Source organism: Rhincodon typus, chromosome 33 (genome assembly GCF_021869965.1).
Source record: "Rhincodon typus isolate 14 chromosome 33, sRhiTyp1.1, whole genome shotgun sequence".
Taxonomy (NCBI): Eukaryota; Metazoa; Chordata; class Chondrichthyes; order Orectolobiformes; family Rhincodontidae; genus Rhincodon; species Rhincodon typus.
Genome location: NC_063364.1, coordinates 13,953,132 through 13,979,925, shown reverse-complemented (window position 1 = coordinate 13,979,925; position 26,794 = coordinate 13,953,132). Strand labels below are relative to the sequence as shown.

Below are 26,794 nucleotides of genomic sequence, written 5' to 3'. Positions count from 1 at the left end.
AAGCCAGTAAAGGTGAGTGTAGGTAACGAGTTGGGATGGGGGTTGGTCAGTGGGGAGGGAGGGGCGGGTAGGTGGGAGGGAAGACGGACAGGTCAAGGGGGCAGGGTGAGGCTAGTAGATAGAAAGTGGAGGTGGGGGTTGGTCAGTGAGGTGGGAGGAGTGGATAGGTGGGAGAAAAGACGGACAGGCCAAGGAGGCAGGATGAGATGGGCTGGTCTTGGGATGCGGTCGGGGGAGGGGAGATTTTGAAGCTTGTGAAGTCCACATTGATACCATTGGGCTGCAAGGTTCCCAAGCGGAATATGAGGTGCTGTTCCTCCAGCCTTCGGGTGGCATCATTGTGGCACTGGAGGAGGCCCAGGATGGACATGTCGTCCAAGGAGTTGGGGGGGTGTTGGGGAGTTGAAATGGTTCGCGACTGGGAGGTGCAGTCATTTGTCATGAACCAAGCGTAGCTGTTCCACAAAGCGGTCTCCAAGCCTCCGCTTGGTTTCCCCGATGTAGAGGAGGCCACATCGGGAACAGCGGATACAGTATACCACATTAGCAGATGTGCAAGTGAACATCTGTTTGATGTGGAAGGTTTCAAAGGGCCTGGGATGGGGGTGAGGGGGAGGTGTAGGGGCAGGTGTAGCACTTCCTGCGGTTGCAGGGAAAAGTGCCGGGGGTGGTGGGGCTGGTGGGGAGTGTGGAAGGAGTCACGGAGAAAGTGGTCCCTCTGGAAAGCAGATAAGGGTGGGGAGGGAAAAATATCCTTAGTAGTGGGGTCAGATTGCAGGTGGCAGAAGTGGCGGAGGATGATGTGTTGAATCCGGAGGTTGGTGGGGTGGTACGTGAGGATGAGGGGAATTCTGTCTTTGTTGTTATTGCGGGGAGGGGGTGTGAGGGCTGAGGTGCGGGAAACGCCAGAGATGCGGTCGAGGGCGTTTTCGACCATTGTGGAGGAGAAGTTGCAATCCTTGAAAAATGAGGACATCTGGGATGTCTGAGAGTGGAATGCCTCATCTTGGAAGCAGATGCAGCAGAGGCGAAGGAATTGGGAATAGGGGATGGCATTCTTGCAGGAAGGTTACACAAAGTCCTTCAAACTTTTCCCACTGAGAACAAATTCGTAAAAAGTCTCTTTTTAACTTTACTCGTGTGAGTTTATTCACCTAGTCATGGTTGTTAACCAAATGAAATTGTAAAATCTGCAGCAATAACAGCTTTATCCTCAGGCTAGAACTATTTTAGTACAAATCTAAAGCATACCACAAGTCACTTTTCAAATGAAGCTTTATGCTGACCAGAACGGTCAGAGAAAAACTTCAATTGAACTTTTTAAAATTAACTTTTCAAAACATTTTTACAATAAAAATAAAAACATATTTTCTCAACATTTATTTCTTTCTGCTTCTCTTCTGAAGGAAATAATACTCTATTTCTAAAATCATTTTTTTCTTTTACTTAACATGGCCTAGTGGTACTATCACCAGACTGTTAATCCAGAGATCCAGATAACGTTCTGGGGACCCGGGTTCGAATCCCGCCACAGCAATAAATATCGGGAATTAAGAATCTAATGATGACCATAAATCCATTATCGACTGTCAGAAAAACCCATCTGGTTCACTAACGTCCCTGAGGGAAGGAAATTGCCATCCTTACCTGGTCTGGCCTACATGAGATTCCAGACCTGCAGCAATGTCGTTGACTCTAACAGCCCTCTGGGCAATTAGGGATGGGCAATAAATGCTGCCTAACCAGCAAAGCCCTCATCCCATGAATGAATAGTAAAAAGAAAAAGATGTTGTGACATTCCTTTGTGGAAGGTGGGATTTGAACCCAGATATTTTGGTTCAGTAATATGGCACTAAACACTGCTCCACCAGAATACTATGTATTACTTATATTCTGTCTGTCCTCCAGCACTTTAATTAGAGCATCATTATGTGTATTAGCAGACAATTTTATCATAGCTGAGGCCATCGTGCCCTTTACCCCTGACTGAACACAGTTCAATTAGAAGATACTGCCTAACTCTAAGCAGCTGGATTCCTGGCCAACTTTCTCCTTCTTTACTCAAAGTCACTGCAGTGCCAATCCTAACACCCCACAGAGATTAGCTGGGCTTAATCAGCCACTCAGCTAAAATTATAGTTTGTGTTCACTGGGTTGAATTTATGCTCTGTAAAACCATCATCATATCTGTCTTACCTAGCAATGTAGAAAATATAAACAGGAATAGGCATTTGGTCCTTTGAACCTGCTCCAACATTCAATATGATCATGGATGAGCATTGTACTCAGTACTCTGTTCCCGTTTTTCCCTCATACCCTTTCATCTCTTCAGCCCTAACAACTATCGCCCTCTTGAAAACATCCAATGTTTTGACCTCAACCACTTTCTGTGGCAGAGAGTTCCACACGCTCACCACTCTCTGGGTGAAGATGTTTCTCCTCATCTCAGTTTTCTTTCATTGCCATTGGGATAATTTACTTGCAGGAGAAAGGGAGACTTTGACCCTAACATTTACTGAGCCATCCATTTGAACAGTGTAAGGGAATAGAGGATTTTTTAAAAATATTATCTGTGGGATGTGGGCGTCGCTGGATGGCTAGCATTTATTGACCATCCCTAGTTGCCCTTGAGAAGGTGGTGGTGAGCTGCCTTCTTGAACCGCTGCAGTCCTCCTGATGTGGGTTGACCCACAATGCTATTAGGGAGGGAATTCCAGGATTTTGACCCAGTGACAGTGGAGGAACAACGATATATTTCCAAGACAGGATGGTGAGTGGCTTGGAGGGGAACTTGGAGGTGGTGGTGTTCCCATATATCTGCTGCCCTTGTCCTTCCAGGTCGAAGTGGTCATGGGTTTGGAAGGTGCTGTCTGAATATCATTGGTGAATTTCTGCAGTGCATCTTATAGATAGTACACACTGCTGCTACTGAGCGTCGGTGGTGGAGGGAGTGGATGCTTGTGGATGTAGTGCCAATCAAATGGGCTGTTTGTCCTGTATGTGTTGAGCTTCTTATGCGTTGTTGGGGCTGCACCCATCCAGGCAAGTGGGGAGTATTCCATCACGCTCTTGACTTGTGCCTTGTAGATGGTGGACAGGCTTTGAGGAGTCAGGAGGTGAGTTACTCACCACAGTATTCCTAGCTTCTGACCTGCTCTTGTAGACTCTGAGACTAAATCCTTAGTTGAATTGGCAAAAGGTTGAAAACTAAAGGCATTAGGATGGTCTATTGTGCAATACTGAGGACGTACCTATACTCCACAGAATGCAGTGGCTCAAGAAAGGAGATCAGCACCAGCTTCTCAAGGGCAAAGAGGGATGAGCAATAAATGCTGACCAATCCAATGTTGATCACCCACATCCCATGTAAGAATGTAAAAAGCACAAAGTAGGGTCTTGTGATAGAAGATCTTATAGGAGTTTACAAAATAATGAGGGGTATGGATAGGGTAAATAGCAGCTGTCTTTTCCTTAAGGTGGGGGAATTTCAAGAATAGGGGCATATTTTTAAGGTGAGGGGAGAAAAGTTTAAAAAAAGATACCAGAGGCAATTTTTTTTTAAAGAGTGGTTTGTGTGTGGAATGAACTTCCGGAAGTAATGGTGGATGTGGGTACAGTAACAACATATAAAAGACATTTGGATAAGCACATGAATAAGCAAGGTTTGGAGGGATTTGGTCCAAGTGCAGGTGGGTGGGACTAGTTTAGTTTGGGATAATGGTCGGCATAGACTAGTTGGACCGAAGGGTCTGTTTCCATGCTGTATGACGATCTGCTGAAGACCCTATCAGGGAGATTGAAATTTAAGAGGCTGAAGCTGATTAGTTTCTCAGCATTTGGTTACACAATGTACATCAACTCCAAAATCAAATACATCAACTCCAGCAGATCACATTTTAGTTACTCTCATTGAGTTCATATTAAGTGTCATGACAGTGGACCATAGTTTGATAGAAATGTTTATGTCGATCTTCTGAAAAAATCTAATGTGATTTGGGGTTTATCTGGTTTCCTCAGCATCTCAAGCAAACATTCTGGATGCCATACAGATTAATTGAAATGCAACTGACTTCAGTTCTGTACTGAGGAAGTCATTAAATGAAATCAACATCAGAATGTTCTAGGCAATTTATTCAATCATATATTTCTATAATTCAATCAGTCAAATGGTATATCATTCTTAAAACAAGATTAGCTCTCTAAATCTCTGCAAGTGAGATTTCCCAGAACACAAGGAACTACTTAGAATACATTTGTGCATGTTGAAAATTGTTTTCAATGTGCAATGAGCTTTTTTTTATATAGACAATCAAATAAATATGGTGCTCAAGGATTTAGACAAGAAGCAATTCCTACTAAATACATTATAAGACAGTCATGTAACGCATTGCTGGGGATGTCAACATAGCACGAGCAAGCACGGCACAGGAAGTCAGTCAGGGATGCAAACTCCCAATTCCACATCTATTTTCTGCAATGTCAAGTGACTGTATGGTTGTAACTAATGCACTGCAACTTCCTGCCAATTTAAAATGCGATTAAACTGTGCAGACTTCTTGTCGACTTGAAGAGGGAAAAGCACGAAATTTCACATGACGCACTTTTAAAGGGGCAAGACCGCATTAGTCTCAATTTATTACTGTATTGTACCTGGAGAGAGAGAGAGACGGAGGTGTGTGTGTGTGTGTGTGTCTGTGTGTGAGAGAGAGACAGCATCTGCCAGAGACAGAGAGGGTGTGACAGTATGATTGTGAAAGTGTCTGAGAGTGTGTAAGATTATCTGTGTGAAAGAGAGAGTGTGTATGTGACAGAGCAAGTGAGTATATGTCAGTGTATGAATGAGAGTGAGAGTGTAAGTATGTGACTGCATGTGCGAGACAGTGTGTAAGAATGTATGTGTGTGAGGAAGAGTGTGAGAGTGAGTGAGAGTGTGTGATTATGAGTGTGCAAATGAATGAGCGTGACTCAGTGTGAGAGACTGAGTGTGTGTGAGAGAGAGAGAAAGAGTGTGAAATAGAGACTGGGTGAGAGTAAGAGTGTGTGAGAGACTGTGTGAGAGAGAGTGTGCAAGTATGTGGACGGGAGTGAAAATGTGTGTGAGAGACAGAGCATGTGTGAGAGAGAATGCGTGAGAGCAGATGAGAGACGGTGAGAGTGTATGTGAGCATGCGTGTGAGTGTGACAGTGTGTGTGGGAGTGTGAGAGAGAGAGTGTGTGTGTGTGAGAGAATGTGTGTGTGTGTGTGTGAGACCGTGTGTGTGAGAGAGAAAGAGAGAAAGAGAGAGAGAGAGAGAGAGAGTGTGTGTGTGTGTGTGTGTGTGTGTGTGTGTGTGTGTGTGTGTGTGCGCGCGCACACATGTGCCTGTGTGTGCACACGATATTTATAGTTCTGCATTTCCCTCTACAATGACCTGCTTCGGATTCATTAAATCACAGGCTGTAACTTATACACTTGCAGATACTGACATTACCTAAGACATGGATTGACATTAATAGGCTTGACGTTTAAGATAAAACCCTTTTTGTTGAAGCTGCTAGGCATCGGAAGAACACCACATGAATAAAAGGAGCTGTCTATTCGTGAAATTGGAAATCAAACACTTTAAAGGCAAATCAAATTTGATCCAAAATGTAATTTGATAAACAAAAGTGTGAAGCTCCAGAGCTCAGCTGAAAACACACTGAAAAAGTCAACGAAGCATTCTTTGGTGAGGTATAAGTTAGACTAAAGCAGATAGTCGTGGTCTAGGGAATAGATGCAGTTGTTTTATGTTAGGGTAGTTTGAGTTAGGCACAACTTCTTCCACTACTTATGATATTTAGTACTGAAATCTATTGAGAATACCACATTTCAGTATGTTTATAGAATCACAGAATCCCACTAATGTGGAAGCAAGCCATTCGGCCCATTGGGTCCACACCAACCCTCCAAAGAGCATCCCATCCAGACCCACTCCCCTATTCTATCCTATCCTATCCCTGTGACCCTGTAATCCCCATGGCTAATCCACCTAGCCTGCACATCTTTGGACTATGGGAGGAAACCGGAGCACCCGGAGGGAACCTGGACAGACAAGGGGAGAACATGCAAACTCCACAAAAACAACCACCCGAGGGTGGAATCGAACCTGGGTCCCTGGCGCTATGAGGCAGCAGCGCTAACCACTGAACCACTGTGCCGTTCCCCCCAGTGCCACCACCCAATTGAAGAATTGATGCAAATTGTATCCAGTGAGGGTGTTAAATAATGTGCTATAGAATGGAATACTTTTCATTTTTTGCACATTGTGTTAAACTATCAAACATTCTCGCGTTGCAGCGTGCCTCAGATGAACCACGAGAACACCTATGACTGACCCAATAATATATCATGGCTGAAAGCCAACTCCAGAAGCATACCTCTTAATGCACTAACTTTATGCTCCATTTCACGCCCAAGTCTTCTTTGTGACTCTTCCGGGAAAGATCCTTTTAATATCTTGCGAAATTTACCTCATTCTCACTAATTTACATAGGATCATTACAATATCACATGAAAAGGAGATATTTACTGCACCACCACCATCCTAAGATGTGAAGCAAAGCAGCTTTTGAATTTATTCCACCAATTTGTCAATAAACTCAACAAGTTTGGAGGCCGTTGGAACAAAAGTAATGTCCATCAGAAACAATGTTATTAATAAGGTAACTGGACATACGTGTTTTACTTAATACATCAGGCCTGAGAAATGCCCAAAATAAATATATTCTGCTATCTGTAAGATGTTTTCAGTGATGTGACTTACTCTAATGAAACTGTAGTTACTTCTGAAAAATGTTCTATCGATAACTGACCTGTTATGTTTATCTTCGCTGACCATTTAGAAGTTCCATCCAATACACTCTGCTTTGCTGCTTTCAAATGTTGTGCATAGTCCTCTTTAGATACTACAAATTGCTCACGGATCAGCTCAAAGATCTCTGGCTTGTTTTTCTCTCTGATTTTCATCCTTTCCTTCATGGCTGCAATGATGTTTTGTGTTTTGTCCTCTGCACCATGTTTTGAACTTTTCTCAGCAGCTCCTGACATTGGAAACGAGAGGTCAGTCAATCAGTTAGAATTTGAAATGAGCTGCATTTATAAAGTAATGGCTACAAATCGGCTGGGTTTATAAAACAGAAGCTACCCAAAACTATTTTGATGGCTTGACTTTGCTGGTATAAGCCATTTCAAATAGCTTTACTTTTCTCTGAAACTGAATTCCTAACAGCTATAACTCCTGGCTGAAAAAACTCCTTACATCACACTGTTCAATTACATCTCTACACAAAAATCAATATGTTCTGCTACTTTTAATTATAAACCTCGAAGACAATCTCACAAGAAAATATAGATATGTACCTGATGCCTAAAGCCTTTGTAACTGAAAGAATCACTAGGTTGCTTACTCCTAGACCTTTCCATCACAATAATTAAATTTTTGGCAATTTTTATAAATAGCGAAATTTGAACTGGTAAAGATGTTAATTCATGGATAGTTGCCTCATCTTTATAGAATGAAGTGAAGTATCTCAGTTAAATGGATTAATTTGACTTATCTGCGATTTTTTTTGGAGCATTAGTTAAAATCCATAAACACTTCTGTCCCACATTCTAAACCACTACTTGTTTGCCTTCAACGTTTGTATACATGCGTTTAATTATCTACAGAATGTGCCAGTATATCATCGCTAGAAGGTAAGGGATAAGACATTAACATTAATGGGGTGACATTAACAGGTGAGAGAAGGATAGACAGAGACATGGAGGAGGAAATGGGGAGAATGTGGACAGGAAGAAACAAAGGCCTTAGTTGGGAATGTATGCTGGACTGAGGAAGTGACTTGAGAAAAGGCTTCAGTATTGTAAACACAATGAAGGCTTGTGGCTTAATTGCAAAGTGGGCATGCAGTCTGTAGTCTAAAAGAACTTCAGAGGTCTGGCCTTGGGGATTACTGAGGGCTGAAGGAAATTTGGAATGACATTGCTCAATGTAGTAGGGCCTCCATACAATAGGTGGTGATAGTGGGGGAGAGTATATCAATTCCTATGGGCCCCTTCCTGCAGGGAGCAGTGTCTTTGGCAAGTTGGTAGAATATGGGGACAGAGGTCATGGGCATGGGACAAGGAGTGAAGGAGCTGAAGGCCAGGATGTGCAAATAGCAAGTTTCTGATGCTGACTGGAGAACATCTTTGGGGAAGTGGAGCGGACATTTAGATACTGGATAATTTGCTAGACTGAAATGCTGAAGGGAAAAACATGTTGAACTAACTTGCTTGCATTTTTTGAAGAGGTAATGGAGAGAATTGACAGGAGTAATCCTGTTGATGTTGTGTATATGAACTTCCAAAGATGTTGATACAGTACCACCCACTAGACCTGTGTAAAAATTTGTACCTCTTGCAATAAGTAGGCCATTAGCTACATGCATACAAATGGTTAAAAAAAAAACACTAGTGATTAATGGTGTTTTTCAAGCTGAGGAAGGTTTGTAATGGTGTTCCTCAAGGGTCAGTTTTTGGACCCTTGCTTTTCTGGATATATATTAATGATCTCGACAACGTTCATGTGTGCAGATGTAATATGGAAACCATGAGGAGGACAGTATAGAGCTCTAAAAGAGCAAAGACAAATCAATGGAGCTGACTGATAGGTAGCAGATGGTGTTCAATGCAAAGTGTGAGGTGATACCCTTTTGGTAACAAGAACATGGAGATACAGTATCAAATAAGAGGCACTATTTTAAAGTGTGCAGGAGCAGAAAGACAGAGATTGATACATGCTTAAGTCACTAAAGGTGGCAGGACAGGTGGAGTTGGCAGTTAATAAAGTAGACAGTATCCTAGATTTTATAAACAGGAGCACTGTAGTGACTGGAACGAGGTCAGCCAGGTGGACCTCATAGAATAGGAGTTCCCTGATTGGGGCTGTTAACCAGGTCCAATCAGGGAGCCCTGGCTGAGAGGTGGAAACAGGAGTGTCAGAGATCCGAAACGTCAGCTTTCCTGCTCCTCTGATACTGCTTGGCCTGCTGTGTTCATCCAGCTCTACACCTTGTTATCTCTGGGATCCTGTTCGCTCTGAAAACTTGCTTTGAGGGAGCTGGATCAGTGTCAAGGACCTTCCACTTTTAAATAAAGGATGACTTGGTGACAGGGTACCAGCCTCTGTGGAGTTATTTTAAGCATATAATAGCGAAGCAAGGAGGTCATGCTGAACTTGCACTAGGCACAAGTTAGAACTCAGCTGGTGTACTGTGTACAGTTCTGGGTGCCAAACTTTAGGAAGGATGTGAATCCATTGGAAAGAGTTCAGAAGCAGTTTTCAGCAAAGGTTCTAGGGATGGACACTTCGGTTATAAAGATGGACTGGAGAAGTTGGGACGTTTTTGATATGGGGACCCCTTTCCATCTGTTACTGTGTTTTGCTTTAAAGGTATCAGTGTGTCCCAATTTGCATGTTAGCCCAGCCCTGAATAGGAGAAGGCTGATAGGAGATTTGATAAAAGTGTTCAAAATCATAGGGGCTCAACATTGTAGGTAGGGAGAATCTGTTCGTGCTAATAAAGCGATTGAGAAAGACAGAGCACAAATTTGCAAGCTTTGCAAAAGAAGCAAATGTGATATGGAAGGAAACACTGAACAGCAAGTAGTTCGGGTGTGGAATGCACTGCCTGGAAATGTGGTGGAGGCAGGTTCAGTTGAGGTATTCACAGGGCATTGGATACTTATTGAAATTGAAACACAATTCAGGGTAAGAGAAAAGACAGGAGAATGGAGAACCGAGTCATCATGCTCACAGAGCTGGTGCAGATAGGATGGGCCAAATAGTTGGCTGTACACCATCTTAATTCTGTGATTGAATGACTGGCAACACCCCTGAGCTGCAGAAGCCTCATGGAAGGGGTAGGAATGACAGAGGGCACCAAGCAGGAGGCTGCACTATTCGTAACCCTGGCTCTTCAATACTGATCCACCTGACTGCTCACAGGAAGTTAGCAGGAGCTCATCCAACTGAACTTGTTAGCCACTTGATGAGAGATCAGGAGTTGAGCTCTACCACAAAGTCTCAATGGAACGTGCAACACTGGGCAAATATCCATTCTATATAAAAGCCAAAAGAACTGCGGACGCTGTAAATCAGAAACAAAAACAGAAATTGCTGGAAAACCTCAGCAGGTCTGGCAGCATCTGTAGAGAGAAATCAGAGTTAATGTTTTGGGCTGAGTGACCCTTCCTTGGAACATTAATTATATGTAGTTTATTCCTCTATGCTGCACTTTTCCATTCATGTTTATAAAGATTCATTGCCAGTAGAATAAAGAAATACCCTTTTACAATCTTCATGCAGTGCGTGCGTTTAAATCGCGTGTTACATTGGGGCTAGCAAATTTGGAAACATTTGAAGATGGGGAACCACCGGCTGTGAGTTATCAGAGGGGTGCAACCACTCAAGAGGAGTCTAAACATTCAAGCATTTGAAAGAACTGAGGAAACTGGGGAGATGTAAAAACCTGAGTGAGTGGCATTGGGCATAGAAGATGGTGTCAGAGAGTGGTTGAGAAAAAAGGAGACTGGAACACAGCATCACTGAGTATAGATGGAATTCAAATGTCCTAAGGATATACATCCTGGAGGTTGACTGGATTGTGGGAGTAACGAAAGAAGAAGATACAATGTGGAGGGGCAATAGAAACGATTGGGGATTTGGAAGCATTGATTTTTAATCATCATAGAATCCCTACAGTGTGGAAACAGGCCCTTCAGCCCAACAAGTCCATACCGACCCTCAGAGCATCCCACCCAGACCCATCCCCCAGTAACCCACCTAATCTACACATCCCTGAACACTACGGGCAACTCAGCATGGCCAATCCACCTAACCTGCACATCTTTGGACTGTGGGAGGAAACCGGAACACCCGAAGGAAACCCACACAGATACGGGGAGAATGTGCAAACTCTACACAGATAGTCGCCCAAGGATGGAATCGAACCTGGATCCCTGGCGCTGTGAGGCAGCAGTGCAAACCACTGAGCCACCGTGCCACCTGAATGAACTGAGGAGAATTAGAGAACTTGAGCAAGATTGGAGTTGTTATTTCAGTCATCACTGGGTGGTGCTGCATTGAGGCATTCCTGCCCTTTGAATGAACAATATTGCCTTTAGTTTGCAATAAAAATAATGGTGAGGTTATTATGACTGCCAACCAATGGCTTTGGAGGAGAAGGAGGGCAACAGAAAGAGGGGTAAAACTGAGCTCTGTGACATTCGATGTGTGAGGATGACGTTAGACAGGTGAGCATACCGTGCCATACCATTCCTGATGTGGAGGTGCCGGTGTTGGACTGGGGTGAACAAGGTCAGAAATCACACTACACCAGGTTTATTTGAAACCACAAGCTTTCGGAGCCTCGCTCCTTCTTCAGGTGTCATACCATTGCTGGTAGGAGTAACTACAAGTATGTCAGGACAGGGACCTCTCCAGCACTGAAAATAATTTTTTAAACAAAGTTTGGAATGTTATTCCTTTGCGTTCTAATTACTGATTTTTTGTTTGTATTTTCTTTCCATCCCTTTCTCTCTTAATTCAATCTTTCTTTCCCTCTCTTTATTTTGCTCTCTGCATATGATTTTGCTTTGAAAGCAATATTCTATCTTGGAATTAATTTTGCAAATGCTGCATGTCTCAGTGAAAAATCTTCAAACTGAATAGTTGAAGAAATACACTGTTGCATTCTGTCTCCACAGAGGTCCTACAGTCCCTCTGGAGATACCTACATGTTGCTGCCTGAAAAAAAATCCACACAAAAAAAAAATCAATAGGATAGACAGCTCTAAGCATGACAAGCAGTTGCTGTGTCTACTGCTGACTGCAAAATCCAGGCTGTAAAACTGACATTCCTTTTTCTCACATTTGCTCACCCTTTCTCTCTCTATCACAGAGTAGAGCATAATTATGTCAGCAAAAATACTCACGTTGCAAACAATCAGCATTTAGAAGGTCCTGACATTTTTCATGGCATTTGACACCACACTCTGTACAACGCATGCCTTGCCTGGCTATACCCCAGAGCAGCCCTTCACATTCATAGCAGTAGGTGGGGGTTGTCGCAGTCCAAACCTCAAAGTTATGTGGAGTGGTGGATGATATTGGATAGATTAAGGCCTGCAATGTCTTCTTGTAAACGTGTGCTTTCTGTTAAAAAATAGGGTCAAGAAAAATTGGCATTTGTTATTTAGAAGCATTACTTTAAAAACTTTAATCAAATTTACTGCAATATACCATGCTACAACTAGATTCATAAAACTGGCTGTGCTTGAAAATGGTTATTACTGAAACCAACATCATTTCTTTAACTCTGGACATGAGAATTCTTCTGCACATTGCTCTTGCCAATTGATTCATCCAAATCTTTTCCTTTTGGATCAGTTAAATAGGCTGCTGTAGATATATTTAGCAACAAGGAACAGGAATCTATGAAGCAAACAAGTGGCAATATTGAAAGGCTTGCATAGAAAAATAGAAACGAGAGAATTTATCAATGTAGTTCTTCAGTGTTCATGTTTGTATCAATTATCAGAGGAACTTATAGGGTTTTGAATCTGTAAAAACACCGTTACAGATTATTTCTCAGAAATACAGAGTGTAATATGTTTGTGGTGTTGTGTTTTGAATTCTGAAGTTTTCAGTCATGTAGCTCCCCGTTAGCCTGGCTCTGAGGTGCAGATGGGAGGATTAATTTCTAATTTAGCCTGTCTTCTCAAGGTCACTGCTCAGGTGCTCTCTGTGGGAATCCAGGTAATTGTATCTGCTGTAATTTCTGAGGTGAATTAGGGGTCAGATAGTTGCTTGGAAATTTAATTCTCCAGGTCAGAGCTAGCATGAAATGACTGCCTTTTTTTTTTCAAATGTTTTACATTTGTAACAAGGAATGTAATGTGATGTGTGAAATCTGTCAGTGATATTAAAAGCTACTTCAGTCAGAGTTCAGATTGAACGTTTCTAAAGTGAAGACACAAAGTCTTCACGAAGCTCATTCTTTCACTTTTTGCATTTTCAATTTGTCTTGAATTTGGGATGATAAACGCTGACACAATTTTCTCACTTTGTCTAAAAATGTGGAGGCAGGTATGTTAAGTGAACTGTATCAACCCCCCACCCCCATTACTGGGGTAACCAGACTGATCATATGCTAATCTGCTAGATAAGAGTTGATATACATGTCATTAGCAACAATTTTGGCTTATCAGAGGCCCCCTATACTGACATCTGAGGACTTCAGAAGCTGCTGGCCAACCTTTTAAAGGCTGGCAGCTTGTGGGCCCTAAAGGCCAACAATTGGGGCCTAGAGATCCAGTGGCAGGAAGGTCAGCGTTCTTTATCTTCCTGTCACAGGATGGGGTTTCGGGGGAAGGAGTGTCAGGGGAAGAATGGGTCGGGTTGGGTGCCACAGTCAGAGGCAAGGGCAGGACTGTGGATTGAAGAGGCCACCCACTTGGCCATCATCCTGGGGCAATTAAGTTTGGGGCAATTAAGCCTCTCTCTTCCATCCAAACCTGGGACTAAGGCCTCTCCGATTTCCCAGTAGGGAAACTAGCCACCTTTCTTTGCATGCTGGGAAAGCAGGTAAGCAGGGAGATGGTGAATAGCAATGGGCAAAATCAATGAAACTAAGATTCACATTTCAGGTCAGAGAATCACACTTACCAAGTCTTCATTATTTATTGAAGTTCTGTTGACCATGGTTAAAGATATACCTGCTTTTCGAGCAGCTAGAGTCTGTTGAGATGGAATAAAATGTAAATGGTGATGAGAAGACATTTAAAAAACATACTCCAGGTAACTAATGGATGCCTACTGTAATTCTTTGGAACATAAAATGTCTATTAATGCTTTTCTATTAATCCTGAGGAGGATTTTTTTGGGGTTGGAGCTAATGATTGATTTAGAACCAATACATTATCCACACATAAATAGATGCTACTAATGTAATCAATTAAATTTGGCTTGACCTACTGACGCTTACAGTAAACAGCAAACTCTTTACCCCATCACGAGCGAGCCTGAGATTTTGTATTTAATGTGCTAACTCCATTCATAGGTTTGTGGCCGTGGGATATTGAATGGGTTGGTGTTCAGAGTTGTTCACTTGCTGTCCACAGAAGAAAGTTACCAAAATAATCCAACTTTGGTATAGCAAATAAAAGCCTCTGTTAAAGCAAAACAACCAGGAAGAGTTCACCTTTCACTTGGCAACTGTCAGCAGTAAGATGTTAAAAAGGTGGAGATCACTGTGCACGGAATCATAGCCACATTTCATTAGCTGCTGGCAAACACATTGCAGCTTTCCTCAAACAGGGTATTAGTTAGTCAAGTGACCTTCAACCCATGGTTGAGCAATTCTGTTCTGTACAAGAATGCTGCTATCACTGACAGCACAAAATGCATATTTAATTTGTTCTTTATTAACCCAAGGTACTATGCTCCATATATTTGGCTGTTCAAATGATCTGCAAAATATTGGGTGATAAAACAAAACAGTCCTCAAGCCTTTCCTTTCAAGGACTTGATCATCAAAACATTAAGCACTTGCAAAATAAGGGCCATTGCATTCTTTACGAAAGTGAACAATGGTTACAGTCTGGGTTGGATTTTGATGTGCTAATTGGGGCCAGAGACACGACTGGGGAGAAAAGGACCACTGAGTGGGAGGGCCGGAAATCCCACCTTCTTTTCCGCAGTTAACCATTTCCATGAAAGTGCGGGAGGGAACAGATCTTGGAACCTGCCTGCTCCTGTGAAAAAGGCCTCGTGGTTAACTTTTTAACAAATGTTCACAGTAGTTGAAGTAACTCCATAGAGGCTGTATCCTGTCACCAAGTCACCCTTTATTTACACACGACACTGATCCAGCTAGCACAGAGCTGGCTTCCTAGAGTGAACTGAACCTCTGACACTCCTATTTATATCTGTCAGCCAGGGGTCCCTGATTGGACCAGGTTAACGGCCCCAGTCAGGGAACTCATATTCTACAAGATCCACCTGGCTGATATTGTCCCAACCAAAGATTAGCAGCTGCACTAACTGCATGAACTATACTGGGGGCAGAAAGAGTGTAAGGCAGAAGTAAAAAGGTTTTGCCTCCATTATGATTCTTCATAAGATGATATAGCATGAATACTCAGTAAGGTGAGCCATGTCAGTGCTGTGACTGAAAGCTGGAACTATCCTGTAAACAACGTGGTTGCTAGATTGTTGCTTCTGAAACTGACAAGCTGTCTTGACTTTAAATAGCAGCTCACTGTACTTGCTTGAAACCACAACCATGAATATGAATTGGACTTTCAGATGCTTACAAAGCTTTGTTGGCAAATACAAGCTCTGAGTTGTAAAAAAGCATACAAGGTCATTAACTTTCACTCAGCGATTTAAGGTCTGATTTTTCTCAGTGTTTGAAAGATGGGAGCAAAAAGAGATATTTAGAGAAGAAATCTTATTTAACACTTGATGAGATTTAGATAAGAGGATTCTCCTATTTCACATACGCTCCCTAAAACGTTCCAAAAATACTGCACCTCATGCCATGCTAATTAGCTGACCTGGAAATATTGAGCATAAACAGCATAACTTCATTTCGCTGCAAAACCTACCATTCATGTAAGATCAGCCAAACAAAGAAAATTCACGCTGATACAGTTTTTGGGGAAACATATAATCAGTTTGTTTTGAATATTTTCATTATTTGTCAAAAGCTATCATATTGCATATGTACAACTTTGAACAGAATTACTGTAATTCCAGGGTACCTAATTGCACACCACAATTTGTCAAAAAGTAAGCTTGGACAGCATTGTTAAAATGTGGATGCCGGCATGCAAATATTGTGGAATTTTACTGAAGGACGAAAGAACACAGCTAAAAATATCATCATAGAATAAAAGATTGCAGCTGTGTTTAAAGAAAAAGTGTAACTACTGCAGTTAAGTTTGGCATTTCATGTCTGTCAAACTATAGCTCAGTTCAGCAGATGAAAATGCCGCTAATTTCTTCTAACATCAGATTTTGGATGTGATCCCAAAGACTAAAATCACTTAATCACAATTATTAGTTGTGAATATTTAACCACTAAAGTAACTAAATTCTTATAGAGATTGAATAAGGATTTCCATTCATTTAGGTTATTTTCTGAACATCCTTACTTTTCCTTAAAAATGTGCTTCAGTTCTGAATATGTGCATTTCTTCATACACTTTACAAACTGTTGTGTAATGGAGCACTTATTTTAATTCCTCAGTTTGCACCGAGAGGCGGTCAACAGACCTGGACAGTTCAGAGAAAGCATTGGTAACATGACCAGTTTCCATTTCGATAACTCTAGCTTTCACATCATTCTCAAATTCTGGGGGAAAGACCACAGTTTAAGGTCTTTCTGCTAAAGTATAATGGGGGTCCATTCAGGTATCAGACCTTCCCGATGCCTCAAATACATGTAAATAGTACCTTGCATAATTAAGAAGCGGCTTTGGGTTTGTTGTAACTTTGTAGAAAGTCACACCCCAATGTTTGTTCTCAATAAGCAAAGATTGTACAGAACTGAACTGCTTTAGTAACTCTGTATGTACATAGAGTTTTTCTATGAATAAAGTATATTTTTGCAATAAAAAGATGTCAGATTTTTACTGGGTGTAGGGAGGGAGCATCAATTTAAAATAAGAGGTCAAAGCAAGCTAGAGCTTGCTGTACAAAGTCACCAGCAGAGCAGCTTCAGGACTTGTCACTTTAATATAACTTTAATACTTCTATAATAAAAACCAAAAGAACTGCGGATGCTGTAAATCAGGAACAAAAACAAAGTTGCTGGAAAAGCTCAGCAGGTCTAGCAGCATCTGTGGAGGAGCAAACAGAGTTAACGTATCGGGTCCGGTGACCCTTCCTCAGAACTCCAGTTCTGAGGAAGGGTCACCGGACCCAAAATGTTAACTCTGTTTTCTCCTTCACAGATGCTGCCAGACCTGCTGAGCTTTTCCAGCAACTTTGTTTTTGTTCCTGTGTTTAATACTTCTATGGTGTTGTCAACTCAAACCATTGTGTTACATACTTCAACAGAGTGAAAGTCATCCATTCAATCCTGCTTTCAGCTAATTCAGAGACCAATGTTTCAATTGTGAATTGCAAAGAAATACAATTCGGATTAATAAAACAGCTATCCAATTGTTTCTCCTCTTTTTCCAAAGCCCTTCAAATTTCAAGTAGGCATATTTACAAAGAGAAGCTACTATATTTTTATATGAGTGTGTGTTGGAGACAAAAGTGAGATCATAAAAATCAGAACCCCTGCAGTGTGGAAGCAAGCCATTTGGCCCATCAAGTCCACACTGACCCTCCGAACAGCATCCCACCCAGACCCACCCCTCTGCCTTATTCCTGGAACTCTGCATTTGCCATGGCTAGCTAACCTTTTTAGCCTGCACATGCCTGGACACTGTAGAGAAATTTAGCCTGGCCGATCCACCTAACCCACACATCTTTGGACTGTGGAAGGAAATCAGAGCACCCGGAGGAAACCCACGCAGACACAGGGAGAATGTGCAAACGCAACACAGAGAGTCACGCCAGGGTGGAATCAAACCCAGGTCCTTGGCACTGTGAGCAGTGCTAACAAATGAGCCACCGTGCCACCCTGTTACATTGCTAACTGTAAGTTTAACCTGACATCATTTTTATCATGCTCAGCAGGAGAAACCATTCATTTAGTATTGAAAGGAAATCATCCTTGACTTGCTTATCTTTTTTTAAGTAGTTGTTACAAATGGGGCTGGTTAGCTCAGATGAATGGATCTGTAAAGTATGGTTCAGAATTATACCAACAGCACAGGGTTTGATCGTTGTTCCAGCTGAGTTTCATCTTGCCTCATTGCCCTGCATCATATTAAAATTACAGCAAAATTGAGGGTGCTACCTGTACAAGTTCTGCAACTGGTGCTTTCACAGTGATTTACTCGACATGATCCATATTTGAAAAGTACTTACCAAAGCCTGTTTAATCCCCGAAGCAAGTAAAAGAAATACTTTGTTAGTTTCACTGACTACAGTTGCAAGTAAATTATCAAAGTATACATCAGTGACTTTTTAATATAGGTATAAATAAACTTGCAATAAAGTTAGCAATTGCAATGATATGTCAATGTCATTATGTGATCAGGGTCATTATGTATTAGTTATTTAACAATATGAAAATGTAACAAACCATTATTCATAAAGAGTTTCTATTTTGTTCTAAGCCTGGGTGGAGGCAAAATGGTGGGCAAGTTAACTAACATGCCAGGGCACATGCCCCTCAGTTGCTGGTTACCCAAAGACACTGGCCAAAGTCTAGCAACGGATCATGCTTCAGGAAATCTGATTTGATAAAAGGAGATGAAATGCTTCCAAAATGTCAGCACTTGAAAACCCGAGAAACAAGACTGCGTTTTCCTTCAATTTATAAATCACTTGACTTGAATTTAGTTTGCCATCTAAGAGCGGACAACTTTCTTTACCTCAAATAAAACATAATTTTGGAACAAATCCAAGACATAACTCACCAAATCCCGAACGATAGGCATTGTCTTCTTTCGACGCAGATCTGGCATACTGTCAATGCCATAAAGCTCGCTTCCAGGCCTATAACATTTCATATAATTCAGCAATGAGTATTATATATCATATTTTAGACAGCTACAATAATACAATTTTCACAATATTTGAGTTCTGTATATTACGTATACTGGGTGTGTTGCATTAACCAAAATGTAGTTTGGCAACCATTGGCTGCTACTCTCTTTTTTGCCATTTTCCTTCCCTTTGTGATTTCCTATTCTTGATAACATTTACAACTTGCTGCATTCAGGGCTTCAAGTGGCAGAAACCCTAAAGTATCTTGTTCACATACCTAAACCATCAACGTGCTGTCTCATTGCGAACAGCAGTGTTTGTTAAATCCTGGTCAGAGTATCTAGCCTGACCATTTCCCCAGTGCGGAAATGCTGAGCACAAATACAGTGCTCCTCTTTCATCATCATCCTTTCAGAGCAGTGGTGACGAAAACTTGAATAGAACTGATGGTTATGTTTTGCATAAAAGTTCACCACTAACAATCCATTCAGCGAGGTATGAAATACATGAAAAGAATCCCGATTTGACTTTTGGGGTCTGCATTTCTCCGATACAAACCAATGACTCAGAATAAAACTTTCCTGGGCTTCGTGACTTGATTAATATAAGGATAAAATGCTCTTTTTTTCTCTCTCAAAACAAAGAACTGGCAAATAAGAACACATTCTTGTAAAAATAGCTAAGTTTTTGTTCTCACTGGTGGAGAATTCCAGCCATTTATATTCGTGGGTCAGACTGTAGTTGAAATGGTGGAGTATTCTAAGCAAAGTACATTCAAGTTGAAGCATTAAACTACATTTCCATCCATAAAGAGCATCTTTTCATACAAACCCAAAAAGACAAATCTGGACTCTTTTCCCATATATTTCGCTTCTCATCATTCAAATGACAGTAAGTGCAAAGTTGATAGTTTGCAGAATGGATTCCTCAATAGCGAATCGTTATGCACAACAAAGCCATCAGTTCTACTCATGTTTTCACCTCTAACTCCACCATTCAGCTCCATCACTGTGCTTGGATGATTATGCCTGGCGTTGATCACGATCTGACTGAAGAACTACTTGTTGTTATAGCCCCATGAATACAATAACTAGTTTGACCTTGCATCCCCATGTTCCATCCCTACCATTTAACATCATGGTCCAGAACTTCCTTGATGTTCTTTTTTTCCCTGCATCCACCACCAATGCTTTTTGGAGATTTTAGATGAATTTCCAGGTTTGTGCATAAATTGGGTCATAAACTCACTTCAAGTGAAGTTACTGTGTCAGACCAAGACCAGTACCGAAAGAAATTACCTAATGTCTTGTATACCCTGGAATATTGCCTCTTAGGTGAGTACTTTCCACCTTAGAAGTCTAACTCTCCAGCCTTCCCTCATAAACTCAGTCAACAACAGCAAGACTTTTTTCCTGCACAGTTCTGCTGCACACTTGCCAGTGCTTGGTTTCCCAGTTTTGGTGTGATCAGATTAGACACCACATATTTCTCAAATTGGCCTCTTTGCGAATCCTTCCAACACACCAATGGCAGGCTGTAAGAGTGGGAAAGGCCCCAGTCAGCTAGGCCTAATGCACTGATGCTTGATGAACATGGTTCCTTCGTTGATGGTGCCGCTTAAAACATTCTACTAATTCCAGCTGTCAAAATCTGTGGATGTTTTTTGAAAGATATCCAAATTTCACAAGCCTTGTTCAATAAAACCATCCGTTTTCAGACAACTGTTGTCAACCACACAACATGTTTTCTCCGCGAGGTGTCTGCATCAAAGAACGTACAAAAATTTCAAAAACTGTAAAATAAAATCAGTTTGGATTGAAATTATAAAGGTTTTCTAGAAACTTTGATTCATAAGGTAAAATAACTTTTCATTTCCTCTTGCCAGAGAGAAGCACATTGGAGTAAACATGTAGCTTTAGGAGGATTTCATGTTTCTAAAGGTGTAGGTAGTCATTGACTCCATGTACATTGCTTTGCTGGTGGCTCAAATTAACTGTGAAATCCACTGTAACCAAAAGGGGTTCTATTCTTGCAATGCCTAGCTGGTGTAAGACTGTATACAGAGAAACATGAAGGTCAATCCCAGTGCTCTAGCCTGTTCACTCCACTTAATCCTGTCTGGTAAGAGGAAATGGGTGGCTTGGTAGTTCAGTGGTTGGCACTGTTGCCTCACAGCTCCAGGGATCTGTTTTCTATTCCACCCTTGGGTGACTGCCTGTGTGGAATTTGCGCATTCTCCCTGTGTCTGCGTGGGTTTCCTCTGGATGCTCCAGTTTCCTCCCACAGTCCAAGGATGTGCAGGTTAGGTGGATTGGCCATGCTAAATTGCCCACAGTGTCTAGGGATGAGCAGGCTAGGTAGATTAGCCATGGGAAATGCATGTTTACAGAATAATGGGATGGGTCTGAATGGGATGCTCTTTTGGATGGTCAGTGTGGGCTCGATGGGCCAAATGGCTTGCTTCCACGCTGTGGGGATTCCATAGTTCTATGATCTCAAGATGTTAAATGAAAACACATTTAGCTTTATGAATCAAAGTTTTCAGAAAACCTTTTTGACTTCAATCCAAACTGATTTGAGAGTATTTGAAATTATTGTACACTCTCACTCAGAAAGCATATTGTGTAGTTGACAACTGGTGTCACGATGCCTTCATTCTGCATTAACCCATCACACCATCTCCATTTAATCCATGGTAACAAACCATAGGGTTCCAACTGAGCAAAACATACCTACAATTTGATGAGATAGCTCATGGGCATGACACACAACTCATGCATAAGTATGCTGCTTTTAGAGAGCCGATTGCGGCATTGTGACAGTCGCTGGACTATAAATTGAGAGGTCCATACATTAGAGGCTAATGTTCTGGGAACATGGCTTGAAGTCTCACAACGGAAAGTGATCGAATTTAAATTCAATTGATAAATCTGGAGTACAAAGTTAGTCTCAGTGATGGTGACCAACTGATTGCTTAAAATCCTTGATCAATGGACATAAGCCATCTTTACCTGGTCTGGCCTCCACAGCAATGCGCTTAACCCACCCTCTGGTCTGAACAGCTTGTTAAACCATTTGAGCGGCAATTAAAAATGGGCAATAAATTCTAACCTTGTAAGCGAAACCCGCATCCCATGAAAGAATAAAAAAAGCTCACATATTATGAAATATTGCCACATGAAATGTGATTAAGTAGTCCATTGGGGTGTTTGATTGACATTTGCACTGCTTGGACCACTCCTGAGGAGCATGGCCTGCAGAGCTCGGCACAGTCATAATGGAATCTATGGTGGTCATGCACATGTCCTCGCCATCTTGATAAATCTCCTTGCTGTTGTATGGATAATTCTCACCACCGATCACCAGTTTGTATGAGACTATCTGCATTCTTGGTCACTATGAGGTCAGTTTGTTGCCATTATCCCCTTTTAGAGAATGGATCACAGGATGCACTTGGTCTTGTACGGTCGACAAAAAACACTTAGTAGTCTAATAAAAAGAGGTACTTATCTTAAACAATGAATGACAGAAACTAAGGTCACACTACACTGAATGGTAAAGGTAAAGTTGTAGTCCCAGAGGGCCATAGGGCTGCTCTCTCGTGACAGAGACAATTGATGGTGATTTAACCTGAGGGTCACCGTGCCTTGGGTGAAGGGAGAGGTTGAGAAGGAAAGTCCTTCATGGTAACCTCAGATGGTGGGTGATTTAAACCCATGCTATTTGCATCACACTGCACGGCAATCCAGTCATCCAGCCAACTGAGCTAACCGGATATTGTTATACAGACTATGTGGAGGACCTGGATGAAGGAAGCAAATAACACTGACTTTTTCCGGCTAAGCTACCTGTGAAATCCTCACCTGACTGCAGTACCAGGAGACATAACTGCAATTCGCCATTCGAAAATCCCACATCTTCCTTTCGTTCTATCACCGACAGCACAGTGCCCACGATAATATCAATACAGAATAACCATTTAAACCCAAAATAATAAATCAAACTATTAACACTTTGCATGTAAACTAATCACAGTTATGCACTCCCTTAACACCCATCTTGCATTACACCTGTCCTAATGCTCAAATGCCTCAATAACTCAGTGCAGAGCACGACTGGAAGAATTCTGACATTCAGTGGGGCTTCTAGAAATGGCACTGTAGTATTCTGACACTGGATGGCTTAGCTTTAGACTGTGCCATGTCAGCATGTGTGGCAACAGTCTGAGCCAGTAGGTTAACAGGCAACAGCTTGGGCACCAATGGAGTGACAGTGGTGGAAGGACAAGTCCTCTGTGCTCCATACAGCCCACTGCCACACCTGGGCCTCAGCAATCGGACTTATGTGTTGGAGGACAGACTGCTGGACAGCTGTGACCCACTGCAAGCCCCTTTGAACACTGAACTTGCAGTACCCCATAGCTACCGACTGCGCTACAATGAAAGTGGAGATGTAGGCTCTCAGATGCTGTGTCATATCTGGGTTTCTGGGTGTGGGAATGGAAGTGATTATTTCAAAGCTGGAAAGGATGAACGCTGAGCTCTGCTCAAAGCCTTGTCGCATTGGACTCACTCCATGCTCCTTTACAGTGGCCAATGCATCTAGCATATAACTGAGCGTATCCATTAGCCGCCTTGTGTAGGCTGCAATATTGATGTCCTTATCTGATATTCTTGTAGCAAAACCCATGTGCAAGCTCGCTTTCCAGTAAGCTGCCCCTTTTCCCTTCTCCTGTCCGGTGTCTCAGTATTCCAAGTGGGGTGACAGGATGTGAGGATAACAATTAGGTATAAGGATACCATTACAGTCACTGAATTCAACCCAAGCTGCCTCAGGTCTCAGTCTCAGGGACAACCATCACCTCCAGTGTCCCCTGCTCATTTGATCCTTTGGGCTTCAATTCTGCACCAATCTGTCCTGCAAGAAAGACGAAAGTGTGTCAGTATAATGAGTGATATGGTTGTCATGGTTGAATAGCTGGCAGGAAGTGCAAGCTGTCAGATGTGGGTGTGAGACCTTCAGCAATGCTAAGTGTAGGTGAAGGAGATGAGCATTACACATGATTGATTGATGATTGGTACGTGATTGATGATTGGTACGTGATTGATGATTGGTACGTGATTGATGATTGGTACGTGATTGATGATTGGTACGTGATTGATGATTGGTACGTGATTGATGGATTGGAGGATCGATACTATCTAAGGCTATCTCATTGAAACTTACAGGATACTGAGACGCCTTCATTGAGTGGACGTGATGAAGATGTTCTCACTAGTAGGAGAAACTAGGACCCAAGGGCACAGCCTCAGAGTGAAGAGGCAACAAGTTAGAACTGAGATCAGGAATAATTTCATCAGCCGGAGGGTGGTTAATCTGTAGAACTCATTGTCGTGGAAGGCTGTGGAGGTGAAGTCATTGGGTGTATTTAGGACAGAGATAGATAGGTTTCTGGTTAGTAAGGGGATCTGTGTTACGGAGAGAAGGCAGGAGATTGGGGTTCAGAAACATATCAGCCATGATTGAATGGTCGAACAGCCCCGATGGGCCAAATGGCCTAATTCTGCTCCTGTAGCTTATGGTCTATCAGTGTTTTTGTAGTGCAGTGGCAGTGGCAGTGTCCCTACTTCTGAAGCAGGAGGCCTAGGCTCAAATCCCATCTACAGTGAATTCATGCAAAAACATCCCTGGACAGAGTGGTTAGAACATATCAGTCAGAGACTATGTTCCAGGTGTTAAGATATGATATTTGAAGATACATTCACTGACCTGGACTCACTATCTAAAGTTACTGAATCTCTTGCTGCACTGTACTCTGGTCCTTTGGGCTTGACTCCAAGGCAATCTAATCCAACTGCCCCCAGTTTCTGTGCATGGATGGCTCTCTTCCTGTCTACCTCCTGCCCCAAAATCTCCAGTTTAGCCTTGGAAAATCACAGGAGCCTGCCTTCAGCCAGTTACTATCATTATTGATTGCTTCTCGGTCTAAACCACCTTTAGAACAAATTCCAGCAAATGGCCCAGCCACAATGAGTCTCCCGATTAAGGGGAGAAAGCTAGCTTAAATCATGTTGATGGACTATGATTTTGAGGCCTTGCTTAGTACTGCAGCCATTGAAATGCATGTTTAATACTGGCTGCAAGCTGCAATGATACAAACAGCACACAGCACAGTGCTTGTGTCTTGTACACATCGGAAAAATGGATGGCCTGTAACCTGCAACATGGGCAGTTTTGGGTCTTATCCAATTATATAGTATTGGAAACAGGAGTGGGTGATCCCACCCTTTTAGCCTGCTCTACCATTCAACTGGATCATGGCTAAGCTGAACTTGGACTCCAACTGACCTGCTTTTGCTCCACATCCATGATGGCCTTAATCAATAACAATCGATCCAGCTTTGTCCTGAAGATCTTAATTGATCCAACGTCCACAGCTTTCTTAAAGACAACAAATTCCAGATTTTCATTACCCATACACTATTTTCCTTTTTAAAGGACTTACTCTAATTTGAAGTTTGTGCTGCCCTTGTCTATAATTAACCTGCACAGGGCAATAGTTTCTGATCTAAACCCTTCTCATTTTAAACCATGATTTATATTAGGCCACAACTGTGCAAACTTTAACCATAGACAAGCATCGTTTGTATAACATGTGCTTATAATTTAACCCTTTAAACCCTGGAATTATCCTGGTGAAATTTTGCTGTCTGCCTTCCAAGGTCAATAAATCTTTTCTGAGGTTTGTTGCCCACAACTGAATGCGATGCTTCAAAAGGGTCTCTCCAATTCTCTCTACAACTGAAAGGTCAGCTCCTAACTGTGGAATTTCCATTAGCTTTTCCAACTGCTTTCTGGACCAATGCCCTAGGCTACTTGGGATTTGTGCATACAGACACCTAAATCTAAGGTTTTGGAGTAGATATGGAGTAGACACTTAAATCACTTTGATCTTCCACAGTTCCTATTCTCTAACTTTCAAGAAAATTTTCCTACTGTACTTGTATTCCTTCGATGCAAAATGAATAACTTCACACTAACCCACTTGGAATTCCATCTGCTCATTCAGTTACTCTGTATCTTTGATCTGGCTGCCTTGCTCACTGTTCAGAAATTTAACAGGTATAAATATATATGCTGCAATTTCTCCAGTCCAGGATATAGGTTTTGGAACTCAATCATTTCTTAATTACAGAATTTTCTGGATGATACAAAGATATTAGAAAGCTGAAACAACTCCATGAAGGCCAGTATCACCAGGTCACCCTTTGTTTACACATGCACTGTACATGACACTGACCCAGCGAGAGTGAGCAGAATCCCTGACACTCCTGTTTATATCTGTCAGCCAGGGCTCCCTGATTGGGGCTGTTAACCTGGTCCAATCAGCGAACTTGTGCGCAATGAGATCCACTCGGCTGACATTGTTCCAATCACTATATCCCTCCCCTCTAAGTCCTGGGACATAGGCCTGTTCTTTTCCCTGTAGTTTCTCTGGGGCGTTTTCATACCAGGTCCGGTTCCTCTGACTCTGCCTTCGCTACTGGCAGCACATACTGGACCATAGCCTATCCCTTTCACCTGGAGTGTGTTGGCCAAAACTCATCATCTTTTTCAGGCAGTAACAGTGTCGAGGTTGTGACATCTGCCGTGACCACGATGTCATCAGAGGTTTCTTCGATGTTAGACAGAGCGGGAGAACCCATGGGTTCTGATAGCCTGCCAGATGTACTAAGGGACTCGGTATGTTTTGACCCTTTGCAAGGTTGTAGATTTCAAGTGGTTCGCGTGCTTGTGCAGGACCGCCTCACCTACCCAAACTTTGTACGTCACAGTGCCTGACCTCACGTTGACCATGCCTCTTACCCATGCAGGGCCATTCCCGTAGTTCCGGCACCAAACCTCATCCCTTGAAGTAAACGGTCTCTCTTGAAGAGGCGTCTTGTATCCAGCACTGGCGCTCCTGATGCTGTTTCGCTCTCCCCCACCAGGTCCAGGAAGATCAGATTTAACCTGGTGTGGAGTCTTCTCCCCACTACCTACTATCCCTGTAGTTGTGTCAGGGGTGGTCCTATAATTAAATAGGAACTGGGACAGTTTGGTATCTAGTGACAACG

At 42.2% G+C, this 26,794-nt stretch overlaps 1 protein-coding gene across 4 annotated transcripts in view; it reads right to left on the bottom strand.

Annotated features, from left to right (window-relative positions):
- LOC109926673 (protein unc-13 homolog C-like) overlaps positions 1-26,794 on the bottom strand; it is a 537,669-nt gene that overhangs the window by 202,051 nt on the left and 308,824 nt on the right. For 3 of the 4 annotated variants that reach the window (XM_048616076.1, XM_048616075.1, XM_048616072.1), the window contains 4 exons: positions 18,608-18,686; positions 13,731-13,802; positions 11,999-12,218; positions 6,835-7,062 (listed from right to left, as the gene is read on the bottom strand). In XM_048616076.1, the coding sequence (XP_048472033.1) occupies positions 6,835-7,062; positions 11,999-12,218; positions 13,731-13,802; positions 18,608-18,686 (599 nt within the window). Of the gene's footprint in view, positions 1-6,834; positions 7,063-11,998; positions 12,219-13,730; positions 13,803-18,598; positions 18,687-26,794 lie in introns of all 4 variants that reach the window. The other variant, XM_048616074.1, reaches the window with a different exon arrangement.